General features: G+C 41.5%; 1 protein-coding gene across 2 annotated transcripts in view; it reads left to right on the top strand.

Moving 5' to 3' along the window:
* LOC132822908 (probable phospholipid-transporting ATPase IIA) overlaps positions 1 to 27,000 on the top strand; it is a 177,516-nt gene that overhangs the window by 80,239 nt on the left and 70,277 nt on the right. For both annotated transcript variants that reach the window (XM_060836310.1, XM_060836311.1), the window contains 3 exons: positions 1,105 to 1,217; positions 5,801 to 6,013; positions 26,248 to 26,409. In XM_060836310.1, the coding sequence (XP_060692293.1) occupies positions 1,105 to 1,217; positions 5,801 to 6,013; positions 26,248 to 26,409 (488 nt within the window). The remainder of the gene's footprint in view (positions 1 to 1,104; positions 1,218 to 5,800; positions 6,014 to 26,247; positions 26,410 to 27,000) is intronic.

A 27,000-nucleotide genomic window follows, 5' to 3' on the forward strand; every position in this document is an offset into this window, starting at 1 on the left:
ATCCATGATGATAGTATCTGGACTTTGAGTACAATCTAAAAGGCAGAAAGCAACCATAACTCCGTTTGCTGTTGCCTTACAGATTGAAGTGAACAGGAGAGCAGAAGGCCCACTGCATATACAAGTGGCTCATGTGATTAATTCTTAATAGCCCTCTGGGCATTTAGGGATGGGCAGTAAATGCTGGCCTAATGAGCAATGCCCACATCCTCATAGAATTATATTACCAATCCCCTGACGTATCCCACCCAGATCAATCCCACTACCCCATCCCTGCATTTCCAATGGCTAACCCACCGAGCCTGCACATTCCAGGACACTATGGGCAATTTAGCATGGCCAATTCACCTAACCTGCACATCTTTGGACTGTGGGAGGAAACTGGAGCACCCAGAGGAAACCTATGCAGACCCGGAGAGAACGTGCAAACTCCACATTGCCAGTCGCCCAAGGGTGGAGTCAAACCTGAGTCCCTGGCGCTGTGAGGCAGCAATGCTAACCACTTTAAAAAAAAATGTGTATAATGGCAGAGGCTGGCATTCCCTCTGTCTTCCTGCTACTGTCACAAGATGGTGGACAGTCATCCAACCCTCTGACCAATTAGGCCATTAATACAGGCCCCCTTCCCTCAGCAACTGGGAGTTTTGCCATATGAAGAGATTATCAGATCGGTTTGGGAGGAGCTGAAATCCTGATTGGAAAACAGGATTATATCCCCTGCATTTGCAATCAGGTGAGCACGGTATCATATGAAGTGGTGTTAATTCCTCACCCTGCCCTCCTCCCATGGATAAATAATCTGCAAATGATAGTTTAGGTTCACACATGAAATCAGTTGGGAAAATTTGCTGGCACTGTGTCACTAAGTGGATAGGATAAACAATGAGGTAGAGAAACATGGCTTTCTATACAGTCCTTTCTATACAGTTCCATGGTAAGAGCACCATGGAATCACAGAATTGTCACATGCAGAAGGCGGCCATTTGGCCCATTGTATCTGCACTTGCTCTCCAAAGACCATTGTGCCTTATGTCAGGAACTAAGCTGCCATTCCATAAATTTCAAAATCTCTATCTTATTTTGGTCTTTCTCTCCATTTTACAGGAACTCTGACAAAAAATGAGATGCAGTTCAGACGTCTTCACCTGGGTACGGTATCTTATGGGTTGGATTCTATGGATGAAGTAGAAAGCCACGTTTTTAGTGCATATACACAGGTAATCCATGTCCAAGTGACTAGTTGTTACTGGTACTACTTACTACTCAGACTAATAATTTAATATAAACTCCGATTTCCATCACTTAGTCTAGGAACAATGCAATTCTAAATTCCTTTGTGATTAAGTTATTAAGTCAAAGGTCTCATTGAGTCTAATGCAATCCTTTGTATTTTTTGTATGATTACTTAGACAGATTATCATGATGTTTCATTTCTGAATTCCTATATTATCAAAAAGAATCCCTTATTCAAATGTCATCACAAATAAATAACTCATTTATAGTTATTTGACTGTATTTTATAGCCTGAGAAGATTGCACTTCTGTGCAGCACATCGACAAGGTAGATTTTGCTTGAATCATGCCAGAAATGTGTTTATCTGCTTGCTTGTGATTATATAGAGTTTGTTGTAGAGCAGGAGAAGCTCGTGTCTGCTGAATTGTCCAAAATAGCAGATTGGATCCTGCTTTAGCAACATGTTCTAGATACTTACAGTGTGGAAACAAGCCCTTCAGCCCAATAAGTCCACACTGACCCGCCAAAGCGCAACCCACCCAGACCCACCTAACACTACGGGCAATTTAGCATGGCCAATTCACCTAACCTGCACATTTTTGGACTGTGGGAGGAAACTGGAGCACCCGGAGGAAACCCACGCAGAGGAAAATGTGCAAACTCCACACAGTCAGTCGCCTGAGGCAGGAATTGAACCCAGATCTCTGGCGCTGTGAGGCAGCAGTGCTAACCACTGTGCCACCATGCCGCCCGGGATTGTGGGTGATGGTATCAGGAATATGATTGGACTTTGCTGTGATTCATAGCCATTTGTTTAGCCTGATTTTTGTAGACTGAATTTTTATCAGAAATTGGTAAAGTGTCATTTTCAGTGAGTTTTATGAAGGGTTTTTCTCAATGACCCCAGTGGATTTTCTGATGCTACTTCCCAAACATGCCACAGCATCATTGTTCCTTGCCCTTGCACTGCCCTGCTCATCTTATTCTCCCACTTGCCACACCATGCTGTACATTGCCAGGACATCCTGGGATTCCTGGCACCCTGCCATATTTAAAAGCCAGACATGTACTCAGTCTTGTGCCAACAGTCTACAGCTGTCTCACGCTGTGTTCTTGTCCATTGCCCTAGATGAATGGGATAGCAAGAAGTTGGGATTCTACTTTGCTGATGGAGACCTGGACATCCTGCTTGATAGGCAGTGTAAGCGGTCACTGCTCATTGAGCATGCTCTGAGATACCAGTGACTAGTGTCCGTGATGGAGGGCTAAAGGAGTTAGTGGCAAGCTGGTTACTGCTCTGATTATTATACTGGGAATTTTCATGCAGTGAGTGGGAGAACAGGAAGCTGCATGTCAATGAGGTGGGACAACATCATAATGTGGATGATAGTGCATGTAAGTAGGCCTCTCTCGTGAGAATCTGAGCGCATTGTTCAAAATTTAATTGGAAAATGGTTCTTTCTGCTCCCAACATCAGGAACCTTCTTGAAGCTGATCTGCAGTGATTCTCCCAACCTTTTGCTTTTCCCCACATCATTCAGTGGCTGAGAAGACTCTGCCTCATGCTTTGTTTAGATTCATACATCAAGCAAAGGCAACATTCCAGAAAGTGCTTGACATTGGTAGCTGTGAAGCTATATCCAGCCATGAATGAAATTCTTTGAAATGGAACAGAAGAGAAAGGAAGTGCAATTTATTGGCAAGGCAAATACAAATGTGGAACCATCTGACTCGTGGATCAACCTTCAGCCCTTAGAGCAACTTTCACTCCATAATTTCCCATTGTCAGTGGGTTCTATTCCAGTTTTTGTACATTATCCAAACCCTTGCTTTATCTTTTTAACTCCAGCTCATTTTAACTTATTGCATTTGCTATATAATACATTTAAGCCCTTTCTAAAAGCACCTATATTTTTGTGAAGTCAATTTGTTGCTGCATCTATTGTGAAGTCTTCAGGCAATTAAAGCGAAACTTTGATAATTTAATATGGTTGTCATTCACTCGTGTTAGTCTCCCCTTCGTAAAAAAAAATCATTTGCTCTCAAAGAAGATTGTTCCCAGAGTCAGGCTACCCAGGGTGAGTCGTTTGACGAGCCCCATTTATCTCTCCACTCTGGAGGCTTCCTGCCTCTATTCCTGATGAAGGGCTTTTGCCCGAAACATCAATTTTCCTGCTCCTCGGATGCTGCCTGACCTGCTGTGCTTTTCCAGCACCACTCTGATCTAAACTCACATTTCAATACTGGGTCTTTAAGCTATGCAACAGAACCTTTTATTCTCATAAGATAACACACCTATCCAATATTTTTGTAAGCAACCTTTACTTCTTTCGTCCCATTAACCTTTCCCTGTTTACTTTTGCTGGAAACATTTGTTCCAGACTAGTATGTGTATCCAGGGACATATGTCACTCTGCAGTGCCTGATTGGATTAGTCTTTATTGAAGTGTTGAGCCCTTGTGGTGATTGTTGGCTGTTTATTCGGCTGCAGAGTCATCACAGGAGAAAGTGAGGTCTGCAGATGCTGGAGATCAGAGCTGAAAATGTGTTGCTGGAAAAGCGCAGCAGGTCAGGCAGCATCCAAGGAACAGGAGATTCGACGTTTCGGGCATAAGCCCTTCTTCAGGAGCCCTTCTTCCTGAAGAAGGGCTTATGCCCGAAACGTCGAATCTCCTGTTCCTTGGATGCTGCCTGACCTGCTGCGCTTTTCCAGCAACACATTTTCAGCTCAGTGCAGAGTCATCACAGCCAGCCAGATTGTGATTTCCTCTAAATCCCACAAATGTACATTTGAGTTTGCTGGATGCTGGTCAAAGGCTAGTTTTCATCTTTCTTGGCACATGTCAAAGCATGACACTGCACCCAAAATGCTATGCTTTAGCACATTTAGTAAATCATAGATCCTTTTCGATCATTCCACTGTAGCTTGCTGAGCTGTGGTGAAAGCCACTTCTTGCTTTTCACAGTAGTGAAAAAAAAAATTCAAACGTTCAGATTTTGGGCTGCATCACTCTTGGTGATTTAAGTATTGGGAATTTAGAAAATGTCTACCTAATGTTCACCTGTGGCAACTTTATTGTAACGTTAAATGTGTTCAAATCATAAAACACTATCCAGTTTTCCTGAACAATGAGGGACCACTGACGACTTTTATCCTTCGAACTGACTAAGCTGGCAATGTATTTTCCACTTCATTCATATAAAATGTTCCGAAACTGCAAATGTTTGCTGCTGTCTGGCTGGCTGAGATTGTAATAGGATCATGCAGCTACCATTAATCTTGCAACAAACAAAAACTATCAAGACTACTGTCAGACTGAACTATTCTAAAATATGAGCTATAATTGATCAAAGTTCAACATGTTTTGTTTAGAGCTGTAGGCACAAGTATTTGAATTCGAGTTTGCTTTTGGTACCAATGATGACAAGTAGATCATGGACAGACCTCTGTACCTTTTAAAACACCTGACCAATCTTCAGTTTCCTCCTGCTTCTCAAGAATTTTCAGAAACCTTTTTTTTGATCTGCCGGGCTGTGGAGAACGTTGGCACGAAGAATGTTTGGTCACATCAGTGGGAATTGAGTGATTAACTCGATCAAGTGAGAATGGTCGGTTTACCTTCCCTGAAGAACAGTTGGACATTAATGGTTTTTTTTTGTCACTGGTGCTTTCCCTGATTGAAAATAAGTTAAATTCTATACCCTTTGAAGATCCTCTTGGAGCTGAAGATGAGGTGTTCCGTCCTATTAACTGTGATGACAACATGTAGTACTCAACTGTTTTAAAAGAAGTCAGGATTTATAACTCAGTATTTGAAGATAAGTTTTATTTCCATTAATGTACTTCATATAACTGGAAAGCAATCTAATGTTGGTCTAAAGAATAATACTTACTGTAAAATGTGGGTTATGGTTGTGTTTGATTTTAGATTACCAGTATGCTTTATTAAGTTTGTAGATAGCTAACAAAGTTGGAATTAAAAAGCTGTGCAAGACCCAACCAAAGTTGTCATTATACCCACTAGATATTGCTTAAAAAAACAAATTCGATGTCACTTGAAAAATTGGCTAAAAATTGGACACATAGCTAACTTTACTAGTGCATTTGTTCACCACCGAATTTCTGCCAACATGTTTTATTTAATTATTTGCTTCGTTAAGCTACAGTGAAGTCTCTATTCTCCATTCAATAATCCCTTGCTTGGATTGTGCTTTGTTATTTAGAAAGCACTTTTGTAGTTGGTAGTTCTGTGTTTGGATAACAAGAGACCTTTTGTGCAGTTATATTTCATTATGCAGATTAAGAGAGTCAGAGTACAAATAAATCAGGCAGAATAACAAATATAAAGGTGCTCACTTGTATATTTTTATGATTAGTATAATAATGGTTCATGTAACCTAGGGACAAATTGCAAATCCGGATCAATCTAACTTGTAGATGACAGCTTTTTGCTATTTTCAAATAGCAAAGCTCTTGCAGTGTGTTTTCATTATTCTTTACCCCATCTCAACAATGGTGAATTCAAAGCATATGTCAAATTCAACTGGGATTATTTTCTTTTCTAGCCAGTGGTTTCACAAGATAAGCCCCCTTCAACAGCTCCTAAGATACGTAAAACTGTCAGTGTCCGTGTCCATGAAGCAGTGAAAGCGATCGCATTGTGCCATAACGTTACACCCGTCTACGAGTCTCATGGGCCTGACTCAACTGATCAAGCTGAAGCTGAGCAAAACTATGAGGACGCATGTCGGATTTACCAAGCAGCCAGTCCAGATGAGGTTAGTCCCTTCTCATTTATCTAATGTGCATGACATCAAAGTCCACTTGCTAAGAGTTATGCTTTGCATTCATTTTTCATTAGTAATATTCTTCATATCTTCAGATGCTCAGCTTGTTACTTCTGAAACTGACGCTTTGCGTGATTTTTGTTAATCGCTAAATGGTATAAAATGGAAGGCCACAACCCTGTAGGTCTGAATAGACACATGTTTCAGTCTCCATGGGATGCATTTCTAGATGCTGCTTTTTAATTTCTTTTCATCAGGGACACTGACAATCTGAACCTGATTGCATTAAGGTGTCTGAGAGCCGTTTCAAGTTGCTGTTGCTTTTTTCCTCCTCCAGGTTTGTTCAAGATTGCAATGCTCGCTTTTTTTGATTAGAATAGTGATAAGTCTGGTGATAAATGGAATAACTTGTGTTGCTGGTGTCGGAAGTTGAGATTGTGGCATATTTGACAGTGTAGAGGGGTTGCTCCTTATTGGGGACAGTATGAGCCATGATTAGTTGCTGAGATTTCACAAAGGATTTCCTTCTCAGGACAGAAATCTGATTACTTTATGCTGAAGTTGCGCTTGTCCAGTTTCAGGCAAATATTCCATGTCTTGCGATGAATTTATAATTCACATCTGTCTAACGATTCTTTTGGCATTAAAATTGCTTTGAAAAATGATAATTTTGAACTCTGGTAGATTGTTGTAACTGTCCAAGCATTTTGTTTGAATTAAAGATTTATGTTGGGATTTCAGTACTATAATGTAATTTGCATATTTTAAATGAGAATTTGTTTCTCCAAAGCTAGAACTAAATCTTAATTCCGTTTAAGTAACAATTCTATCCGTTACTGTCCTTAATGATACTATGGTTTTTAATTAAATGCACTTCATAGTTGGCTACTTATTTGGTTTTAGAATGCATGCAGTACAAATGTTATTTTATGAAAAGTCTTCGTAAAATTTACAATTTCAGCTTTAATAGAGTCATTGAGATGTACAGCATGGCAACAGACTCTTCGGTCCAACCCGTTCATGCCGACCAGATATCCCAACCCAATCCAGTCCCACCTGCCAGCACCCGACCCATATCTCTCCAAACTCTTCCTATTCATATACCCATCCAAATGCCTCTTAAATGTTGCAATTGTACTTGCCTTCACCACTTCCTCTGGTAGCTCATTCCATACACGTACCACCTTCTGCATGAAAAAGTTGCCCCTTAAGTCTCTTTTATGTCTTTCCCCTCTCGCCCTTCTATGCCCTCTAGTTCTGAACTCCCCCATCCCAGGGAAAAGACTTTGTTTATTTATTCTATCCTTGCCCTTCATGATTTTATAAGCCTCTATAAGGTCACCTCTCAGCCTCTGACGCTCCAGAGGAAACCTCACATTTATCTAAATTAAACTCCATTTGCCATTTATCAGCCCATTGACCCATCAGATCAGATCCTATTGTAATCTGAGGTAACCTTCTTCACTGTCTACTACACCTCCAATTTTGATGTCAGCTGCAAACATGATAATTATACCTTTTATGCTCACATCCAAATCATTTATATAAATAACAAAAAGTAGTGGATCCAACACCGATCTTCGTGGCACTCCACTGATCACAAGCCTCCAGTCTGAAAAGCAACCCTCTACCACCACCCTCCGTCTTCTACTATTTGAGCCAGTTTTGTATCCACATAGTTAGTTCTCCTTATATTCCATGAGATCTAACCTTGTTAATCAGCCTCCCATGAGGAACCTTGTCAAATGCCTTACTGAAGTCTATATAGATCATGTCCACCACTCTGCCCTCATCAATCCTTTTTGTTACTTCTTCAAAAAATTCATCTGTTCGGAATTTATTATGTACTGTGTAACTTTGCCTCTGTCAGCTTTTTTAAATGCTGAATGTTATGAGTAAACCAAACTGTGCTGCTACCTAAGAAATAAAAGCCGTAGAAACGCTATGTAACTCCTATTCATCATCAGCGGTACTAAAATTCAGCTCATTATGCATTTCACTGATATTATACAAGAGAGAAATAACAAACATAATGTGTTGTAGGCTTAGGATTCTATGGTGATCTTATTTTTAATGCATATGCTTCAAATAATAATTTGTTGCACTTGGGATGCATACAAAAATGATTTTGAAAAATAGTGCCCAATGTTGCAGACAGAACACTGGGAAGAAATTTACTACTACTAACTTGCAATAAATGGAATCTTGATAAGATATCAATAAGAAAAGTTGTGTAGCTTTTATTATGTGTAACTAATTGATCAGGAGGTGATGATAATGCATTAGTCTCCATCAGGATCAAGAGCCAGTTTCCTCTCTCCCCTCCCTAAGACTACATGACAATGTCAGATTGGGTAAAGCTTAATATAGTCTCCAAAATTAAACCTTTCAGAATCATAATGTTATTCAGTAATATCTTGTTTAATTTGTTTTCAAATGCTGAAAAATGGTGCACAATCATTGTGTGCCCAAATTAGGAAGTTGGAAACTTAACAAACAGAAAACTGAATCTCAAACATCATTTTCATGATTGTAGCAATGTTTCCCTGTGGCCAGCGTTAATATTAGCTGTTTGCCTGATTATGAGCAGTTTGCTTGTTAAGTCCTAGGAAGGACAGGAGAAATGTAAAGGGAATATTTGAGGGATAGAAGCAGCCACTGAGAAATGAAGGACTATCATTATGCATAAAATCCACACAGTGTAGAAGCAAGCCACTTGGGCCATTGAATCCACGCCAACTCTCCGAAGAGCATTCCACCCAGATCTACCCCGTACCCTGTCCCCGTAATCCTGCATTTTCCTGGCCTGCACATCTCCTGGATACTATGGGTGATCTAGCATGAGCTGAAAATGTGTTGCTGAAAAAGCGCAGCAGGTCAGGCTCGTGCCCGAAACGTCGATTCTCCTGCTCCTTGGATGCTGCCTGACCTGTTGCGCTTTTCCAGCAACACATTTTCAGCTCTGATCTCCAGCATCTGCAGTGATCTAGTGATCTAGCATGACCAAGCCACCTAATCTGCACATCTTTGGGCTGTGAGAGAAAACCAGAGCACCCAAAGGAAATCCATGTAAACACTGGGAGAATGCGCAGAGTCCACCCAGACAGTTGTTGCAGGGTGAAATCAAATCCAGGTCCCTAACGTTGTGAGGCAGCAGTGCTAGCCACTGTGATGCCCCATTTATTCTTATTTTGCAATCTCTTCTACACCTGTCTCCTTTCCCAAATGATTGAGCATTAACAGTGAATAAGACAATTTTATATAGCGGGCATTGATCCTTGTTTTAATCACACTTTTTTGCTCGTTGTGTTCAATGTTGCATTGGCACTTCTGCTTATTGGATAATGCAAATGACTGGTAGCCTAGGTTGGGTTTCCCTGTCCAAACCAAGGCTATTTGTACTGCCAGTTGCTTCGTTCAGGAGAGATGCATGTGATTTTTATATTGTGCTTGTACAACTGAGACTCAATGAGCCTTCTCACCAACTCATCTGAGCATTTCCTGGCAGTTTTACATTTTACTTCTAGCTGGTTATGGAAATAGCTCTTTTGTGCTAAGATAGGTATATCACTTGACACCAGTGTTACTTTCTGGTTTCTCAGACTGTGATGTTCACTGAACAAACTGTGGGCACCAACATAGGATGCGTTTTTCCTTCTAACTCCTAACATTAAAACTAGCTGTAAGAATATATAATTTAATGGAAATATTATGAAAATATATAAAACAAAGTTCTTTGTAGTTAGAAGGAAGGGAATCATTTGATTTGATTTGAATATTTAAAAAGTCATGTGGAAATGAGTCATCTAATGCCCTATAAGGTGAGAAGAACCTGCCTCAGCATCTGATCTATTCCGATGATTCAGAATGCACTTGCTGGTTTAGCACTGCTTGTCCAAAGGGATTACTTTAATATAGGGCCTTTCAGCTCAGAGGGCAGCTGTGACTTCTTCTTCTTCTTCCTTGCTTTTATTCTGTGTAAATTAAATCAACTCTGAAGCCAGAGGGAAGTTGGTGACAAGGTCATACTTTGAGAGAGGTAAAAGTACCCTTGGCCATTTGAATGTTTGTAAATGCAATTCTGTATCGTAGACCACAACATACAAGTTAACCCAGTCTGTATCTTTTCAGTTTTTTGGTTCCAAACTTATATATTGCCTGTAATTGAGTATAACTTGTTCATATTCAACCATGACATAGCTATACTTACATTTGTAGTCAACCTCAACTTTTCACCCCTACCGAAACGGATGTTTTATTTACCAGTACCATATAACTGGATGCAAGGGATCAATCAGGCGATCGACTTCCACACGTCTTTGCAATGCATTCTAAGATGTGGCCACACAGACATGTGGCAAATGACAAATATAGTGACCACCCACACCCAGGCTGGCGGTTCACTTTTATATGTAATGTATAAATGGATTCCTGTTTTTGGAGAGAATCTTTGAGGCTTTAAAGGTCAACTTACACATAAGTATCCTTAGTATTTATTTTTTGTTTTAATGTACTGTCAGTAAAGTACCAGATACAAATATTATGCGATTGGTAGTAAAAAAACAGAAGATTTCTCAATGCACTGAGCCTTCTCTTTAAAGTTGGATATAAATCAGTACAGGAAAAGTATTTGTCAATTCAGGAACACCCAGAAGAGCTTGTTGTTCACATTCTAGGATGGACAAGTGGTGATGAATACCAAACTGCGTTTTTTCTTATGCTAAGCCATCTAGCAGTGACAGGTCAGGAATATGATATCTCCTTAGTGTTCCAACTAAATTATAGTGAAATCATAATAGTGCCATTCCTGCTTGACGCCAGCTTGCATTTAGCAAGAGAGCTTCAATGCTCTGATTTCAGTGATGGATGACAAGGCAGGAAGGAGTTGTGTTAGTGGTCTGAAGAGTGCAAAGGTCAGGAACTGGATTGTAAAAGTTCATTGAGTGTTAGGTGCCCTTTCAAGTCTTCGGCACCGCTGGGTCAAAGGTGAGAGACTGGGTTTGATCTTTATGATAATTTATTGGAGAAGGTGGCCATTTTCTGTATTAAAGGAAAACTGGTATCAAGGACATTAAAAAAGATTGTACAAGAATGTGATTTGTTTGATAGTCATTATTTGTGCCCCCTTTATTACAGCTGCTTTATTAAAGCAGTTAACTGAATGTGGATATCCAAGGCATGTTTAAAACTATCTGTTCAGTTCAACAGTTTCTCACACACTATTACAAGGTATTTTCTGCTCTCCTTTAATATTTTCTGATAGCATTATCATGTACATAACTGTTACCCTACTGTGAGTGTAATTGACAACCATCTACCTGGTTTCTACGGTGATGTTCGGAAGCTACTCGTTGGGTCCTGTTTGGGGGGACAGTCTTGAATAATATTTCCCCAACTGCTTCTCCTCCTCCCAGTGAGGATGTTCTTTGTGTTTAAGTAGTGACCCATAAGTCAACGGCACAAGTTACAACTTATTCTCTGGCGCTGTTTATTTCAGGAAGTCTGAAGTGAATGGACGACTGAAAACATTTTTATTAGAAATGTTTTGAAAATATGACTTAAATAATCATTTCTCACGACTATTCTCTGCTTCTTTCCCCATCTCCTCTGAAGATGTTGGCTTATTTCCTAGGTAATTGTCACCCTCCTGTACTTTGTTCAATTAATCATTCCATACATATGAATAATGGGATTGAGTAAAAGCAGATGATTTTATCATTGGGAGCATCACAGCCAAAGTTGATTCCATTCACATTTATCATCAACCCAGCCCTCACATGGCATGTGAAATAATGAGAAATTTGGGAGAATGTGGTAGGAAAAATTTAATTCTCAACATTGAGGAAACTATCATTGTCCCCCTAAAGGTTTCAATGACAAGATGCAAATTCCACCTCGTTTCTGTGCAGTGATTTTCCCAGATACTGACATCGATTCCTATCTTGAAACTCTGATCAGATAACCAATGGCTAGAGGTGATGGTGTTTTCTGGGCCTCTGTCATTCCCAATTATCTTATGCTTTAGTTGGCTGGATGGCTTGGTTTGTGATGCAGAATCACACCAACAGCTTGGATTCAATTCCCGCACCAGCTGAGGTTGCTGCAAAGGATTTCTTCTCCTCCAACGCTCCCCTTGCCAGAGATGTGGTGACCCTCATACCCTTGCTGCCAGTCACCCCTCCCTTTATTGAGAGAGCAGTCGAATGGTTTAGTATGACAACAGCTTTTACATGCTTTTAGCATGGCTCGGGATTGCTTGTGTCCTGCGTCCATGTGGTTGCCAGCATTGGTGATGGAGATGCAGTTCAGCATATCACTATTTACTTGGTTGCCTGGACATGGAGATGGCAGACTTGAAACTCTCCTGCTAATGTGAAATTCTTCTCATATGTATGTAAGTCGATTTTCCTGCTCCTCGGATGCTGCCTGACCTGCTGTGCTTTTCCAGCACCACTCTGATCTAAAAACTGTATGTAAGTTATAGCAGCTGGAGACAAATGTCAGCCTGTCCTTGCCATTTCCAAACTATTCTGAGACACTTGTTTCTCCTGCTACAAGATGACTGGAAGGATCGAGTGAGATAAAACTGTCTGGAAGAAGAGGAGCAGGACAGGTGGTGAGATGATCTGAGTGAGTAGAAGTGGAGAGGACAAGCAGGCTTAGTGGTGCAGTGCCAGAGTTAGAATAAGAACGGGATAGTCAAGACAGGTTGGCACTATACCCTGCAAAGCACACAAGCACATTGCAGCACCCCTTTGACACTGTACTGATCTGGGTGACTCTTTCTGACTGAGATTAGATTTAGATTAGATTCCCTACAGTATGGAAACAGGCCATTCTGCCCAACTAGTCCACACCGACCCTCCGAAGAGTAAACCACCCAGACCTATTCCCTCTGACTTTTGCACCTAGCTCTATGGGCAAATTATCATGGCCAATTCACCTGACCTGCACATCTTTGGACTGTGGGAGGAAACCGGAGCACCCAGAGAAAACCCACGCAGACACGGGGAGAATGTGCAAACTCCACACAGACAGCCGCCCAAGGCTGGAATCGAACCTGGGACCCTGGTGCTGTGAGGCAGCAGTGCTAACCACTGAGCTCAAAAGCGGCAAGATTTGATGCAGTGGGTTCCCTCTGGTGGTCTTCAGTGAAGAGGATGGTTGTCCTCTGTACAACTTCATCCAGCAGGCCTCCAGGTCTCTGATGGCTAAGTGGAATGCCAACTTGCCTTTCTCTGCTATCTCTTTCCAAAATATCATATTGCAACACATTTGGCTCGCAGCGTTATATTGATGCATGGTTGGGGCTTAAACATGATGCCCAGAATATCTATACTGGAAAGCCCTGGCAGCAGTGAACACTTTCTCCTCTGAATGCACAATTCCAAAGGATGCATGCAGTGGGAGCTGTTGGGTAATTCCAAATGTGAACAGCAAAGACTACATGAGAAATGTTGCCGTGGGGCATGGTGGGAAACTCTATGAAATTTCCTGAAGCTGACACTTATCTAGTTCTTGATGATTTCTTCTTGTGTGCTTAAACGAAACACAATCATCTTCCCAAAAGCTTCTTTGCCTATCAGCAGCTTCACAGTCAAAGATTTGCTGTTTCCATTATTGGCCATGGCTTGTATCACTGTGTGCGGACCCTTACTTGGGCCCAGAACAACTTACAAAAGGATAGGGATTCACAGTCCTCAGCTCTCCAATGACCCTGTTTAGCCTAGTCCTGTTTTCTAATGAAACATTAGATGCACCCAGTGCTGATTAGAAGCTCAGGCAGTGACCATTCCTGTAACCCAGGTCTACATGTGTCTAAAGTTGATCTTAAATGAGCCCAATGCACCTAAAAGTTCAAGGAACTGGGCAAAGCAGGAGCATTTGTCTAAATCCCAGTTTAAAAGCTTGGGTCACTATCAGCCTTTTTCTGTGCTGTTACCATTCTATTATTCTGTAAATTCGACTCTGGCATCAACATTTGTGACAAGTGTCCAGTCTCATTTCTTCAAGAACTTAATTAACTTTAGGAAGCTTTTAAAATGATGAATTTTAAGTTACTTCTTTCCCTTACTGTGTCTCTCTCGATCCTAACATTTTATCTCTCTTCAATAATTAATTTGTGGTCCCTTCTTTGTTCATCGTCCAAACAATTGATCTAGAATAGCAGAGATACCTATTGGTTCAAAATTAAAACAATGGACATGCTGAAATTCTGAAATAAGAAAGACTGCAGAAATCCAGTAGGTGGTCAGGTGGATGGCTGACGTTGGTGTGGCCAATCAGGACCCATAAGCATATTTGGAGCTAAAGAATACAGGGGTAAATCTAACTCTCAGCAGAGACTACAAATGTTCTATGACAGCAAGTTCTGGTCCAATATCTGATGAGGTTGTTCATCGAGTCATAGAGATGTAAAGCACAGAGGCCCTTTGGTCCAAGTCATCTATACTAACAAAGATTTGCCAAAATAATCAACTTCCACTTATCAGCATTTGGTCGATATCCCTCTAAACGCTTCCTGTGCATGTACCCATCTGGATGCCTTTTAAACATTGTTATTGTACCAGCCTCCACCACTTTCTCTGGTAACTCATTCCACAGCACCTTTCTCTGCATGAAAAGGTTGCCCCTGAGGTCCCTTTATCATCTTTCCCTTCTCACTCTACACCTATGTACTCTAGGTTTGGATGATGAAAAAAATAGATGTTCAGCAAAAGTATTTCACCTTCAGTACAAACAAGTAATTTTTTATTTGATAGTGGTGAAGATACCTGATTCAGGTTTTATACTGGATTTTACCTGGTCAGATATATAAATATAGAACTCTCAAAGTCTTCCAAATTGTTCAATGCTTATTCTAAAGGAAAGTGTTTTCACATGTATGTACTTATCCTTCTTTGGAAAATTTAAGTTTATTTTTTCCTTCTTGCTCTCTCATCATAAACATTTGCCAACCTTTACTATAAAATCTGACCTACATGCTAGTGCTTCAAAGAGCTTCACTTGTTCAGGTTATGCAAACAGATTCCTGTTATTTTATCACTCTGGTCCTTGGAGATTACCACAACTACCTTGCTTTCTTCCATAAACTTTATTTTTCAGAATTAATACTTACAAGTCTTTTTGTTCAGTTATATGAAAGGTCAGGCAGAAGTTCCAGCTAAGTGGTGTTATTGAGGTGGCTCATTGAATTGACAAACTGCCTGACAGTATCTGAAAATTTATTGTTCTAAAGTCACACTTCCAGCAAGCAACTGAATCTGTCAGCACACCCATTCACTACTGCTTTTGTTGACTTGACATGATATTGTTGTACCTTGGAGTTGGAAACTGTCAGGTTGTAGGCTAAGGGTCAAAGATTTAAGCAAAGTGGACTAATGTTATTTATTAACAAAAGTCACCATGACCTGTAACTGGACCCAGTTTGTTCTTTCGAGTAAAGGGAGCTTTAGGAGTTTCAGTAGTGATGCCTATTCCACCATCTGGATGCTAATGGCTGATGTGGAGACTTTTGAAAAGCGGCTAAGTTAAATACACCTTTTAATCTTCTCCAGTTCTAAAAATGTTTAAATGGAGTGTTTGAGTGAATTTTATGATATGATTGATCATTGGAACTGAGACTATAATAGAATATCTTTTTGAATATCTTCTGCCGTTCTAAACCCCACCTTTCTTTTACCCACATCAGTCTCTTCTCTGTTTCTCCTGCAAAGTGGATAGCGCTGCAGGTGTCTTTATGCTCAGGGTCACGTTGCCATGCATTCAGACATTTGGTGCAATGAGTTTTATTTATTGTTTTGGCAATTAAACATTTCTATTAAAAAGTGATTCACTCAGTTGGCAATATGTAGGTCTGTTGGTTAACTGTTTACAATCTTTCCACCATTTCAACCATGTCTTCCTGCAACATGTGACAGAAACAGAAACCAATAGCATAAACTCCGTTGCAGATCCAAGCCTTAACTAATAACTGCTGCCGTCTGCAATAGGTTCCATTCGAACTGTCTCTGCAAGCGAGGAAACAGGAGACTGAAGTGGAAGAGCAGACAGCTGTTTGACTTTAGAGACCACACCAAATCTCCAAGGCCAGACAGACTAAGTAGATGCCACTGAGGAAAACTGCTGTTCTGGGAAAATCCTGGGTGCTCTTACTCCAGCTACAATGCCCTGCTTTCAAATGTTGACTTGCAGTGTGGAGTCCTCCTGGAGACTTACAAATCTTGGTACATTCTTAGGGTCACAGTCGTCATTTGGAATAGCGTTATATACCCAAAATAAAATTTTCTTCCCATTATTGAAGAAAATATTTTCAACAAATTGTTACAAAAGAAATAAATAAATATAAAAATCTGATAGATGCAGTGAAATTTGATTTCACAGGGCCTGTGAGTCATATGTTCCCTTGTTTAAGTGTTTTATCCAGTGAGTCTCGCTGACTGGCCTGTTTTTGCTTCCTATCAAAATAAACCAGCTCATTTTCATGTAACACAACCTCTCTTAACGGCTTATTTAGTGTCCCTAATTGTAAGATATAGGAGTTTTAAGTAGATCTGGGATGGGATACAGCTCATAATTAGTGCAAAAATGTTTGCAAATTTATATGTCCCTCTTATCTTGTGGGTGGCACGGTGGCACAGTGGTTAACACTGCTGCCTCACAGCGCCAGAGACCCGGGTTCAATTCCCACCTCAGGGGACTGTGTGGAGTTTGCACATTCTCCCCGTGTCTGCATGGGTTTCCTCCGGGTGCTCCGGTTTCCTTCCATAGTCCAAAGATGTGCGGTCAAGTGAATTAGCCATGCTAAATTGCCCGTACTGTTAGGTAAAGGGTAAATGTAGGGGTATGGATGGGTGCACCAGGGTGGTGCACATCGGAACCTTAGCCCACTCAGTTCTACTTGCACACTCCACTAGAAGTGAGACTAGCTTGTATATCCATTATTTTGGGTATTTTTTTTAAAGGGAATGTTTACAAAAAAAAATACGTAGGGACTAGCTTGCTATTGGCCAGAAAATCTTCAGACCCTTGTTACTGAAGTTGCCCCTTTGGTGTCTCTCATATCTTTCCCCTCTCACCCTAAATCTGCGCCCTCTAGTTCTGGACTCTCCCACGCCACGGAAAAGATCTTCTGTATTTATCCTGTCCATGCCCCTCATGATTTTATCAACCTCCTATAAGGTCACCCCTCAGCCTCCAACACACCAAGAAAAACAGCCCCAGCCTACTCAGCCTCGCCCTATAGCTCAAATCCTCCAACTCTGGCACTATCCTTCTAAATCTTGTCTGAGCCCTTTCAAGTTTCACAACATCCTTCTGTGTGGAAGGAGACCAGAATTTCACGCAATATTCCAAAAGTGGCCTAACCAATGTCCTGTACAGCTGCAACATGACCTCCCAACTTCTGTACTCGATACTCTGACCAAGAAAGGAAAACATTCCAAACATTGCCTTTACTATCCTATCTACTTGTGACTCTAATGGAGCAATGAACCTGCACTCTAAGGTCTCTTTGTTTAGAAACACTCCCCAGGGCCTTACCATTAAGTGTATAATTTCTGCTCTGATTTGCTGTTCCAAAATGAAGGATATTTATCTAAATTGAATTCCATCTGTCACTCCTCAGGGTATTGACCCAATTGATCAAGATCCCATTGTAGTCTGAGGTAACCACCTTCGCTGTCCAATTTTGGTGTCATCTGCAAATTTACTAACTATGCCTCCTGTGTTCACATCCAAATCATTTATATAAATGACAAAAAGCAGTGGACCCAGCACCGGTCCTTGTGGCACTCCACTGGTCACAGGCCTCCAGTGCAAAAAGCAACCCTCCACCATTGCCGTCTGTCTTCTGCCTTCAAGCCAGTTCTATATTCAAATGGCTAGTTCTCCCTGTATTTCATGAGATCTAACCTTGCTAACCAGTCTTCCGTGAGGAACCTTGTTGAACGCCTTACTGAAGTCCATTTAGATCACCGAAATGTCGATTTTCCTCTTCCTCGGATGCTGACTGACTTGCTTTGCTTTTCTAGCAACACACTCCCAACTCCATATAGATCACGTCTACCACTCTGCCTTCATTAATCCTCTTTGTTGCTAGAGTCATAGAGTCACACAGCATAGAAACAGACCCTTAGGTCCAACCCATCCATGCCGACCAGATATCCCTACCCAATCTAGTCCCATCTGCCAGCACCCAGCCCATATCCCTCCAAACCTTTCCTATTCATATACTCATTCAAATGCCTCTTAAATATCGCAATTTTACCAGCCTCCACCACATCCTCTGACAGCTCATTCCATACACGTACCACCCTCTGCGTGAAAAAGTTGCCCCATAGGTCTCTTTTATATCACCCTAAACCTAATCCCTCTCGTTCTGGACTCCCCGACCCCAGGGAAAAGACTGTGTGTATTTATCCTATCCATGCCCCTCATAATTTTGTAAACCTCTATAAGGTCACCCCTCAGCCTCCAACGCTCCAGGGAAAACAGCCTCAGCCTGTTCAGCCTCTCCCTGTAGATCAGATCTTCCAACCCTGGCAACATCCTTGTAAATCTTTTCTGAACCCTTTCAAGTTTCACAACATCTTTCCGATAGGAAGGAGTCCAGAATTACATGCAATATTCCAACAGTGGCCTAACAATTGTCATGTATAGCCACAACATGACCTCCCAACCCCTGTACTCAGTACTCTGACCAATAAAGGAAAGCATACCAAATGCCGCCTTCACTATCCTATCTACCTGCGATTCCACTTTCAAGGACTACAAACCTGTGCTCCAAGGTCTCTTTGTTCAGCAATAATCCCTAGGACCTTACCATTAAGTGTAGAAGTCCTGCTAAGATTTGCTTTCCCAAAATGCAGCACCTCGCATTTATCTGAATTACTACTTCAAAGAACTCCATCAAGTTTGTGAGATGATTTCTCACGCACAAAGCCATGTTGACTATCCCTAATCAGTCCTTGCCTTTCCAAATACATGATAACTTGTCCCTCAAGATTCCCTCCAACAACTTACCTGCCACCGATGTCAGGCTTGTTAATCTGGCTTTTCCTTAGAACCTTTCTTAAATCATATTAGCCAACCTTCAGTCTTCCAGCAGCTCACGTCACTATCAATGATATGAATATCTCAGCAAATGGCCCAGCAATCACTTCCCTAGCTTCCTACTGAGTTCAAGGATACACCGGACCAGGTCCTGGGGATTTATTGACTTTTATGTATTTCAAGACATCCAACGCCACTCTTCTGTAATATGGACATTTTTCAAGTTGTTACCATTTATTTCCCCAGATTCTATATTTTCCAGTCCTTCTCTGCAGTAAATATTGATGTAAAGTACACATTTAGTATCTACCCCATCTCCTGTATGAGCTGCCTTGCTGATCTTTGAAGGGTCCTATTCTCTCCTGAGCTACCCTTTTATCCTTAATGAATTTATAAAATCCCTTTGGATTCTCCTTAATTCTGTTTGCTATCTCATGTCCCCTTTCTGTCCTCCTGCTTTCCCTCTTAAGTATGCTCCCACTGCCTTTATACTCAATTGATGATTCATTTGATCTATCCTGTGTGTGGAAATTCACCTGCACCTCCACACACATCATTTACTGTATCTATTGCACCCGATGTGGTCTCCTCTACATTGGGGAGCCAGGCCACCTACTTGCGGAACATTTCAGGGAACTCCTCTGGGACACCTGCACCAACCAACCCAACCGTCCCGTGGCCGAACACTTTAACTCCCCCTCCCACTCCGCCAAGGACATGCAGGTCCTTGGCCTCCACCATCGCCAGACCCTGACCACATGACGCCTGGAGGAAGAGTGCCTCATCTTCCGCCTTGGAACCCTCCAACTACACAGGATGAATGTAGATTTCTCCAGCTTCCTCATTTCCCCTCTCCCCACCTTATCTCAGTCCCAACCCCCGGATTCAGCACCGCTCTCTTGAACTGCAATCTTCTTCCTGACCTCTCCGACCCCACCCCCTCTCTGGCCTATCACCCTCACTCTCATCTCCTTCCACCTATCGTATTCCCAGCACCCCTCCCCCAAATTCCCTCCTCCCTACCCTTTATCTCAGCCCGCTTGGCACACCAGCCTCATTCCTGAAAAAGGGCTTATGCCCAAAACGTTGATTCTCCTGCCCCTCGGATGTTGCCTGGCCTGCTGTGTTTATCCAGCACCATGTTTTTCAATCATACTATGGCTCCTATCTTAATAACAGAAGGCATAGATAAGCAAAACATTTAAAATTAAGACAAAGTCCATCTTCTTTCAATTCACGGCTCCTGGGTTCAGGAAAAGATAGTACCACTGCAGAAAGCCGCCGCTGAAGAAGACGACCTCCTCCACCATAATACGACGCCGAAAGACGCTGGCAAAGCAATCCATCCAAGCCGCTCGCTGGAATCTCAGGCCGCAAGATTCCACAGAATCCATAAGCCCCACCGATTCCAGGCCAGAAGACATTGTAGGAGCTGCCTGAAGGGATGCTGAACCAAAACCACCCCATCGCCGAACTGCCGCTAACCTGAACCAATGAAATCCTGGGCCGTGCCACTGAACATGTCAAAGCAGACTACAGTCTGATGTGGCCACAATGGCAATGAGGAACCGCCATTGCAACCACAGCAGCTGCACGAAACATCCCTCTTCCACCAAAGCCACAGCTGACGGCCCACAGAAGCATGAACTTTCAATCTTAAGTTACGGGATCTGTTTGAAATCCATCCTGTTTAGCACAATAGTATTGCCATACAACATGATGGAGTGCATCCTCAGTATGAACTGAGGAATTTATCTCCACATGGATTGTGACAGTGGCTGCTCCTACTAATATCATTGTGGGCAGTTGCATCTGCCTCAGACCAATTGGTGAGGATGAGGTCAAGCATGTCTTACCCTCTTGTTCTCTACCCACCTGCCTCAGAGCCAATCTAGCAGCTATATCCTTTAGGACATGACCAGCTCAGTTAGTAGTGTTGCTGCTGAGGCACTCTTGGTAGTGGACATTGAAGTCTCCCACCCAGAATCATTTTGCACTCTTTCTCAGTGATTCCTCCAAGTTCTGTTTGATGTGGAAGAGTACAGATTTATCAGATGATTGGTAGGGGTAATTAGCAAGAGATGCCTTGCCCAGGTTTGATCTCATACCATGAGGCTTCTTCAATTTTGAGGACTCTCAGGGCAACTCTCACTCAATTATGTTCCATAGTGTCATTACTTCTGGACAGGACATGTACAGGGATAGTGATGCTGGTGTCTGAGACATGGTCTGATAAGTATGATTTTGTGAATGTATCAATGTCAGCCTGTTGACTGGTCTGTTAAACTGCTCTGTGAGTGTTGGTACTAGCCTGCAGATATAAGTAAGGAGAACTTTGCAAGGTGAACAGGGCTGAGTTAGCCATTGTCATTTCCAGTGTCAGTTAGTCCAGTCAGTTTGATTTCTTTTAAGATCTTATGCTGGTTTGATATAACAGGGTGACTTGCTCGGGCCATTTCAAAGGCAGTTAACACACTCACACATTTTGTGTGTCTGGAATCACATGCTCAGACAAGGTAAGGATGGCAGATTGTCTCTCCTAAAGGACTGGTGCATATTTAATGACCATTGATAAAGACCATCATTGAACTTTTCATTCCCGAATTCTTTAGAATTAAAAATCCACCACCTTCACTGGTGGGATTAAAACTTGGCTCCTCAAAGCATTACCTGGTTCTCTGGATTATTATTCCTGTGTCAATGCACTGCCCCATTGTCTCTGCTAGAACGTTTTCTCATCACGGTGGCACAGCGGTTAGCACTGCTGCCTCACAGCGCCAGGGACCGAGTTCAACTCCCGCCTCAAGCTACTGTCTGTGTGGAGTTTGCACATTCTCCCTGTGTCTGTGTGGGTTTCTTCCCACAGTCCAAAGATATGCAGGTAAGATGAATTGACCATGGTAAACTGCCCGTAGTGTTAGATGAAGGGATAAATGTAGGGGAATGGGTCTGGGTGGGTTGCTCTTCAGAGGGTCGGTGTGGACTTGTTGGGCTGAAGGGCCTGTTTCTATACTGTAAGTAATTAATCTAATCATTAAGGTAGTTGGATTCGAAGCTTGATGAACAGGTAGTTCATTTTGGTCAGTAGGTAGGAAGTTCCTCCAAGTCACTAATGTCAGTGCTGTCATTTTTCAAGGAGAGTTTGAGCATTCTTTAATTATTTTCTTTGTTCTCTTCCTTACAATTGAGAAAACAAAACTTAGCAGAAGAAATGCTTTCAGCCATCCTGACTATGTCTGGTCATTCCAGTTGGTTCTTGCAGGAGTTGTGCCTGAGTGCTTTTACAGTCGATGTCAAACAGTGCACTAGCGTTTGTTCAGTGGACCTGCTGTTGAAGTTGGAGAATATGGCAGACGTGTTGTGGGTAGAATACTTCTAGCTCGACTGGATGTTGCTGATGTAATATCCATACACACAAGATAGGGAGCAAATCTTAGTTGATTCTCCTGTCCTTTTAATCTGGGGCATTGAGGTCAGATGTTAACTCCACTCTGATTGTCACTACTACTCAAACCTTTTTAACCTTAACCCTCATTTGGAAAGTAACAGTGAGTTTTTAAAATTTCAAACCTGTAGTTATTGCTAAGTCTGCTGCTTAAACATTCCATCTTTGTTGGGGAACAGACAACCTAGTCGTGTACTTCTGTTCCTCCCTGTATTTGAAGTGTTTAAAGCATTGTGCTTTCCCCATAAGTTTGCTTGAAAAAGGTGCAGGACTCAGAGTCCTGTAAAATAAATTCGTGCTGTGTATTTCCTTGTCCCTTCTCAAAAGCTGTTGAGTATGCTGGATCCTGAATTAAGGGATAATGACTTGGCAAAAAGAAATAAATATATCAACTGCTTTAATATTTTTAAAAGGTTAGAGATGTGGGGTTATCTAGCGTACAGATCTGTACTTGTATATGTTGCTATTCAGAAACCACAGAGTAAAAAGGAGCCATCTCCAGCAGATAGAAGTGACAGGGGTACAGAGAGGAATGGCACTACCTACAGCAGAGTCTTGGCAGCTTTTTATATTACTCTACTTAAAATTAAATCTACATTAATCAAATTCGTGTATTTAAAGAAAAAATGTTAGAATGCCATGAGGGATTGCATGCACTAAAATAGTGACTTTGCTTGGTTCCAGGATGGTCTTCATTACAAAGATAGTCTTTCAAGACTAAACTGTTACCTTTGTTGCTACAATGTACAGTTAAAATTAGCATGAGTCACTGGAGAAGTGCTTGGCTCAACTTGCCATTTTTTAAAAAATTGGTGAGTAATGTGCAGAATAGACCGCCAATGACAGGCAGCAGAAGTGGTAAAGCAGAGGTAACGTTTCAGATCCAGTGACCACTCTTCTGAACAAACTACTAAGGGGATTGTCCATTCACTTGGACAAAAGCTTATAATTATGCATAAAATTTCTTGTGTTCTTACAATTTAGATGTCAGACAAACAATATGGTAAGTGACAGATTGTAAAAAAATCCAGAGATTGGTGGTGAGATATACAAAGTATCATTGGCATATGTATGGAATTTGATGTCTTTATAGGTCATATAGGGACACTACATAGGAGACAAATGTGGAAGCCTCCAGAGAGGCTTCAGAGCTAGAATTGAGGAGGGATTGTGCAGCTGATTTTTGAGCAATGGTTCAAGTAAGAATGGAATCAATCTCGGGCAGTACTTTTCAGCTGGCTTACGGATGTTGAAGGATCATGTAGGCAACTGTGCAGAAGCTGTAGGTCGATCGAAGAGGGATAGCTTATCACAGTCACAATCACAAGAAATGTGTGACTTTGCAAGGGATGTTTTAGTACTGTGACTTTCCCAGACATTTTCTTGGAGATATTCAACATGGAATAGTGGGAAGCTTGTGCAGGTACTTGGGACACAACAGTGACGTTCAAAGACTTTGGGGAATAACGGAATGTTGGAGATTGTGCTGTAGTTTGTAGGGACAGAAGGATCAAGGATAGGTTTCATGAAAAGAGAGATGATGATGAAGCATACTTGTAGGATTTTAAGAGAGTGACAGTATCTGTGAGAGGGAAGTATTAAAATCAGTTGATATCAGGCTCAGAAGGCAGAGTGCTTCACAGATTATTTGTATTTGGATCGAGGGAATTGCAGTCAGTTTGCATGGACATGGTGAATTTGGGGAAAGCATTGGAGGAGTAATTGAAGACCAATTCTTCAGAACTGTCATCTTCCCCTCCTCTCAACTCCACCCCTTTCCTGAAGTGACTCAATTGTTGGAAAATGTGAAGGAAGACCAAGTATACCCAACTACAAAGAACAGGAAACATTTAACTTGACTGTTCACAGCCTTATCAGCCTCCATTACCTCATCAGTTAATTGACTGATAGAATCATCAACAGTGCCATCATCAATAGCTACTCCCCAAACACATCTTTGCTGACAAGTGGAATATTCCCTGTGGAAAATCATTGTCACTCCATTCCTTCCCTTTTCCCCTCCCTCAGAATAAATGACTGGAGTGCTAAAATACTGCCTTATCCTGCTGGCCCACCAGCAGTAGTTACTTTAAGTAACTCAGTAGAACAAACTACAATAATTGTCAATCAGAAATGCAAACTTCTCCTCACGATCAGTAAGGTAACTAGAACAGATAAACCAATCAATCTTGCTGATTCTGAGCATGACATTAGGTGGTGACATTTAACCTCCCAGTTTTCAGCAGAAGAAAAATGTGTAAAATCTGACAGAATAATTAGTACATCGAAATGCTGTCAGAGTGAATTAAGTGATGATTAACCTTAATGGCAATGAATGTCAGCTGAAGCCCCCAAATGCCAGCCTCAAATTCCTGTCCCATTATTCAGAAGGTGTATGGCAGAGAGTTTTATTTTATTAGAGTATTTCTGATTCTTGAAATTAGATGGATGGTTGGAGAATTTCATTGTCTCTGCCTCCTCATAACTGATTTTGAACTTTTGCCGTGCCACAGCTGAATTTTGAATGTAGTCCTGTCAATAATCAGTGTATGTCAAAACATTATTGTGATTATCTCTCTCTGTGTATATCATTTTGAATTGTTGCAAGTACAATGTTATGTTTTGTGAGTGGTTGGGGGGGAGGGGGTTGGGATGGTCGGAGGCTGTTTTTCAAGGAAGAAGGTGCTACATATTCATGCCTGTAGACAATAGCAGGAGCAGTTGGGAAATCTGTGGGGAGACTATTACTCTGTAATCCATGGAGTGTTATATAAACTGTTACATATTACACTGTTTAATTCTAAGATGGAATAGAGTTATTGATCTAGAAGATAGCTAATTAGCAATTTTACATTTGATTCATTTTGGCATGGAGATTAGCTTTAAGAGAGATAAAGTCCTCGGAAAGCCGTTGTAGCTCCAGGTGACACAGTTCCCAGGTGGGTCTGCAGTCAATGGAGAGGCGCAGAACAGGATTTGGAAGAAGCTGGTCTGGCAAATGAAGTGAAGAAATTGCTCACACTTGGTCACAATGCCAAACACTCGTGGGAGCTTGCGAGTACTCAGCAGAATACGAAATGGACTGTAAGAAAAGCTGAGGCTAGAGGGAAGGAGTCTCCAGTGTGATCTTCACAGTGAAAGTCAGTTATGGCAAAGGGAGTTACTTGTTTGGGAAAAGAAAAGGAAGCAAGCCATTGGGAACTGACACAGCTTCAGAATGGTTCCTCGAGGATGAAATGTGCACTTAAGAGACAGTTTGATACATAAACCATAGAGTAGGATTATCAGACATGTTAAAAGTCACAAGGAATTTCTTTCATCCAGTTTAAAGTAAAAATGACCTACTAAATTGTGTTAAGGTAACATTTTGTTTTCTTTTGGTATACCACGTGTTTTACATTTTACAATCCTGTGTGATCCTTTGACAGTCACTGGAAAGTCATCAGTCTTTGCAGAGATTGAAACATAATTTCTAAGGGATTGTTGCTACAACTAATCTGAACTGATGTTAATTGCTATGCTTAAACTCCCCTCAGGAAATTAGAGCATTAGCAGACATTTGTCTACCTTACAACGTTGCCTTGTTGAAATGGTACTGTTACCTGGACCTGACAGTTGATTAGTTTTCTTTGACTAACTATCCCTCCCCCATCATTCTTCAATCCAGTGACCTTTAAACTCTGAATTCCAGCAGCTTGGGTGATGTTCCATCCTTGTTGTGTTTCAGGTGTCTTTGGTACAGTGGACAGAGTGTGTAGGACTAACTCTCGTTGGCCGGGACCAATCCTCTATGCAGCTGAGGACACCTGGAGGACATATTCTGAACTTCAGCATCTTGCAAGTGTTTCCATTTACCTATGAGAGCAAGCGCATGGGAATCATTGTCAGAGTAAGTGGTGAAAAAGGACATGGAAATAAATGGTTACATGTTATCTTGTGCCATTCTTTTGCTTTTTTTTTGTCTTTTTGCTTTCCATTTTCCCTATCACTCTCGCCTACGAGGTTCAGCTTTTGTTCCACAGGTTCATGTAGTTTGCCAGTATGTCACTCAAGTGGCTCTTATTCAGTAATACAGAAGACAAAGTACTCCAGAAATTGGACATTTGTAATACAAGCAGGAAAATGTGAAAATGCTGAGGAGGTTAGCCATCTGTTTGCAGCTGCAATCTTGTCAGGCTGGGCATTTTCAGTGTAAACTGCTCATACCAGTCGTCATTCATGCCATTTTGTGTCAGCTAGCTATTCAACTGCAGGGAGCATTCCAATCCAGCTGATCCTTTCCTTATTTGACATTGACATATGGATGCATTCAGCTTGGGTTGCTGGCTAGGGATCATGCGCAGAAACTCTAACTGAGTTAGAGTTACCCCTCCTTAGTCCAAGGTCACAAAAACCAACTGCAGACTGAAATCAGATAACAGAACAAAGTCAGGAAAACTAACACTGGCACACCTTCCAGCTGTGCCGGGTGAGATCCTTT

The sequence above is a fragment of the Hemiscyllium ocellatum genome, chromosome 15 (genome assembly GCF_020745735.1).
Source record: "Hemiscyllium ocellatum isolate sHemOce1 chromosome 15, sHemOce1.pat.X.cur, whole genome shotgun sequence".
In the NCBI taxonomy this organism is placed as follows: Eukaryota; Metazoa; Chordata; class Chondrichthyes; order Orectolobiformes; family Hemiscylliidae; genus Hemiscyllium; species Hemiscyllium ocellatum.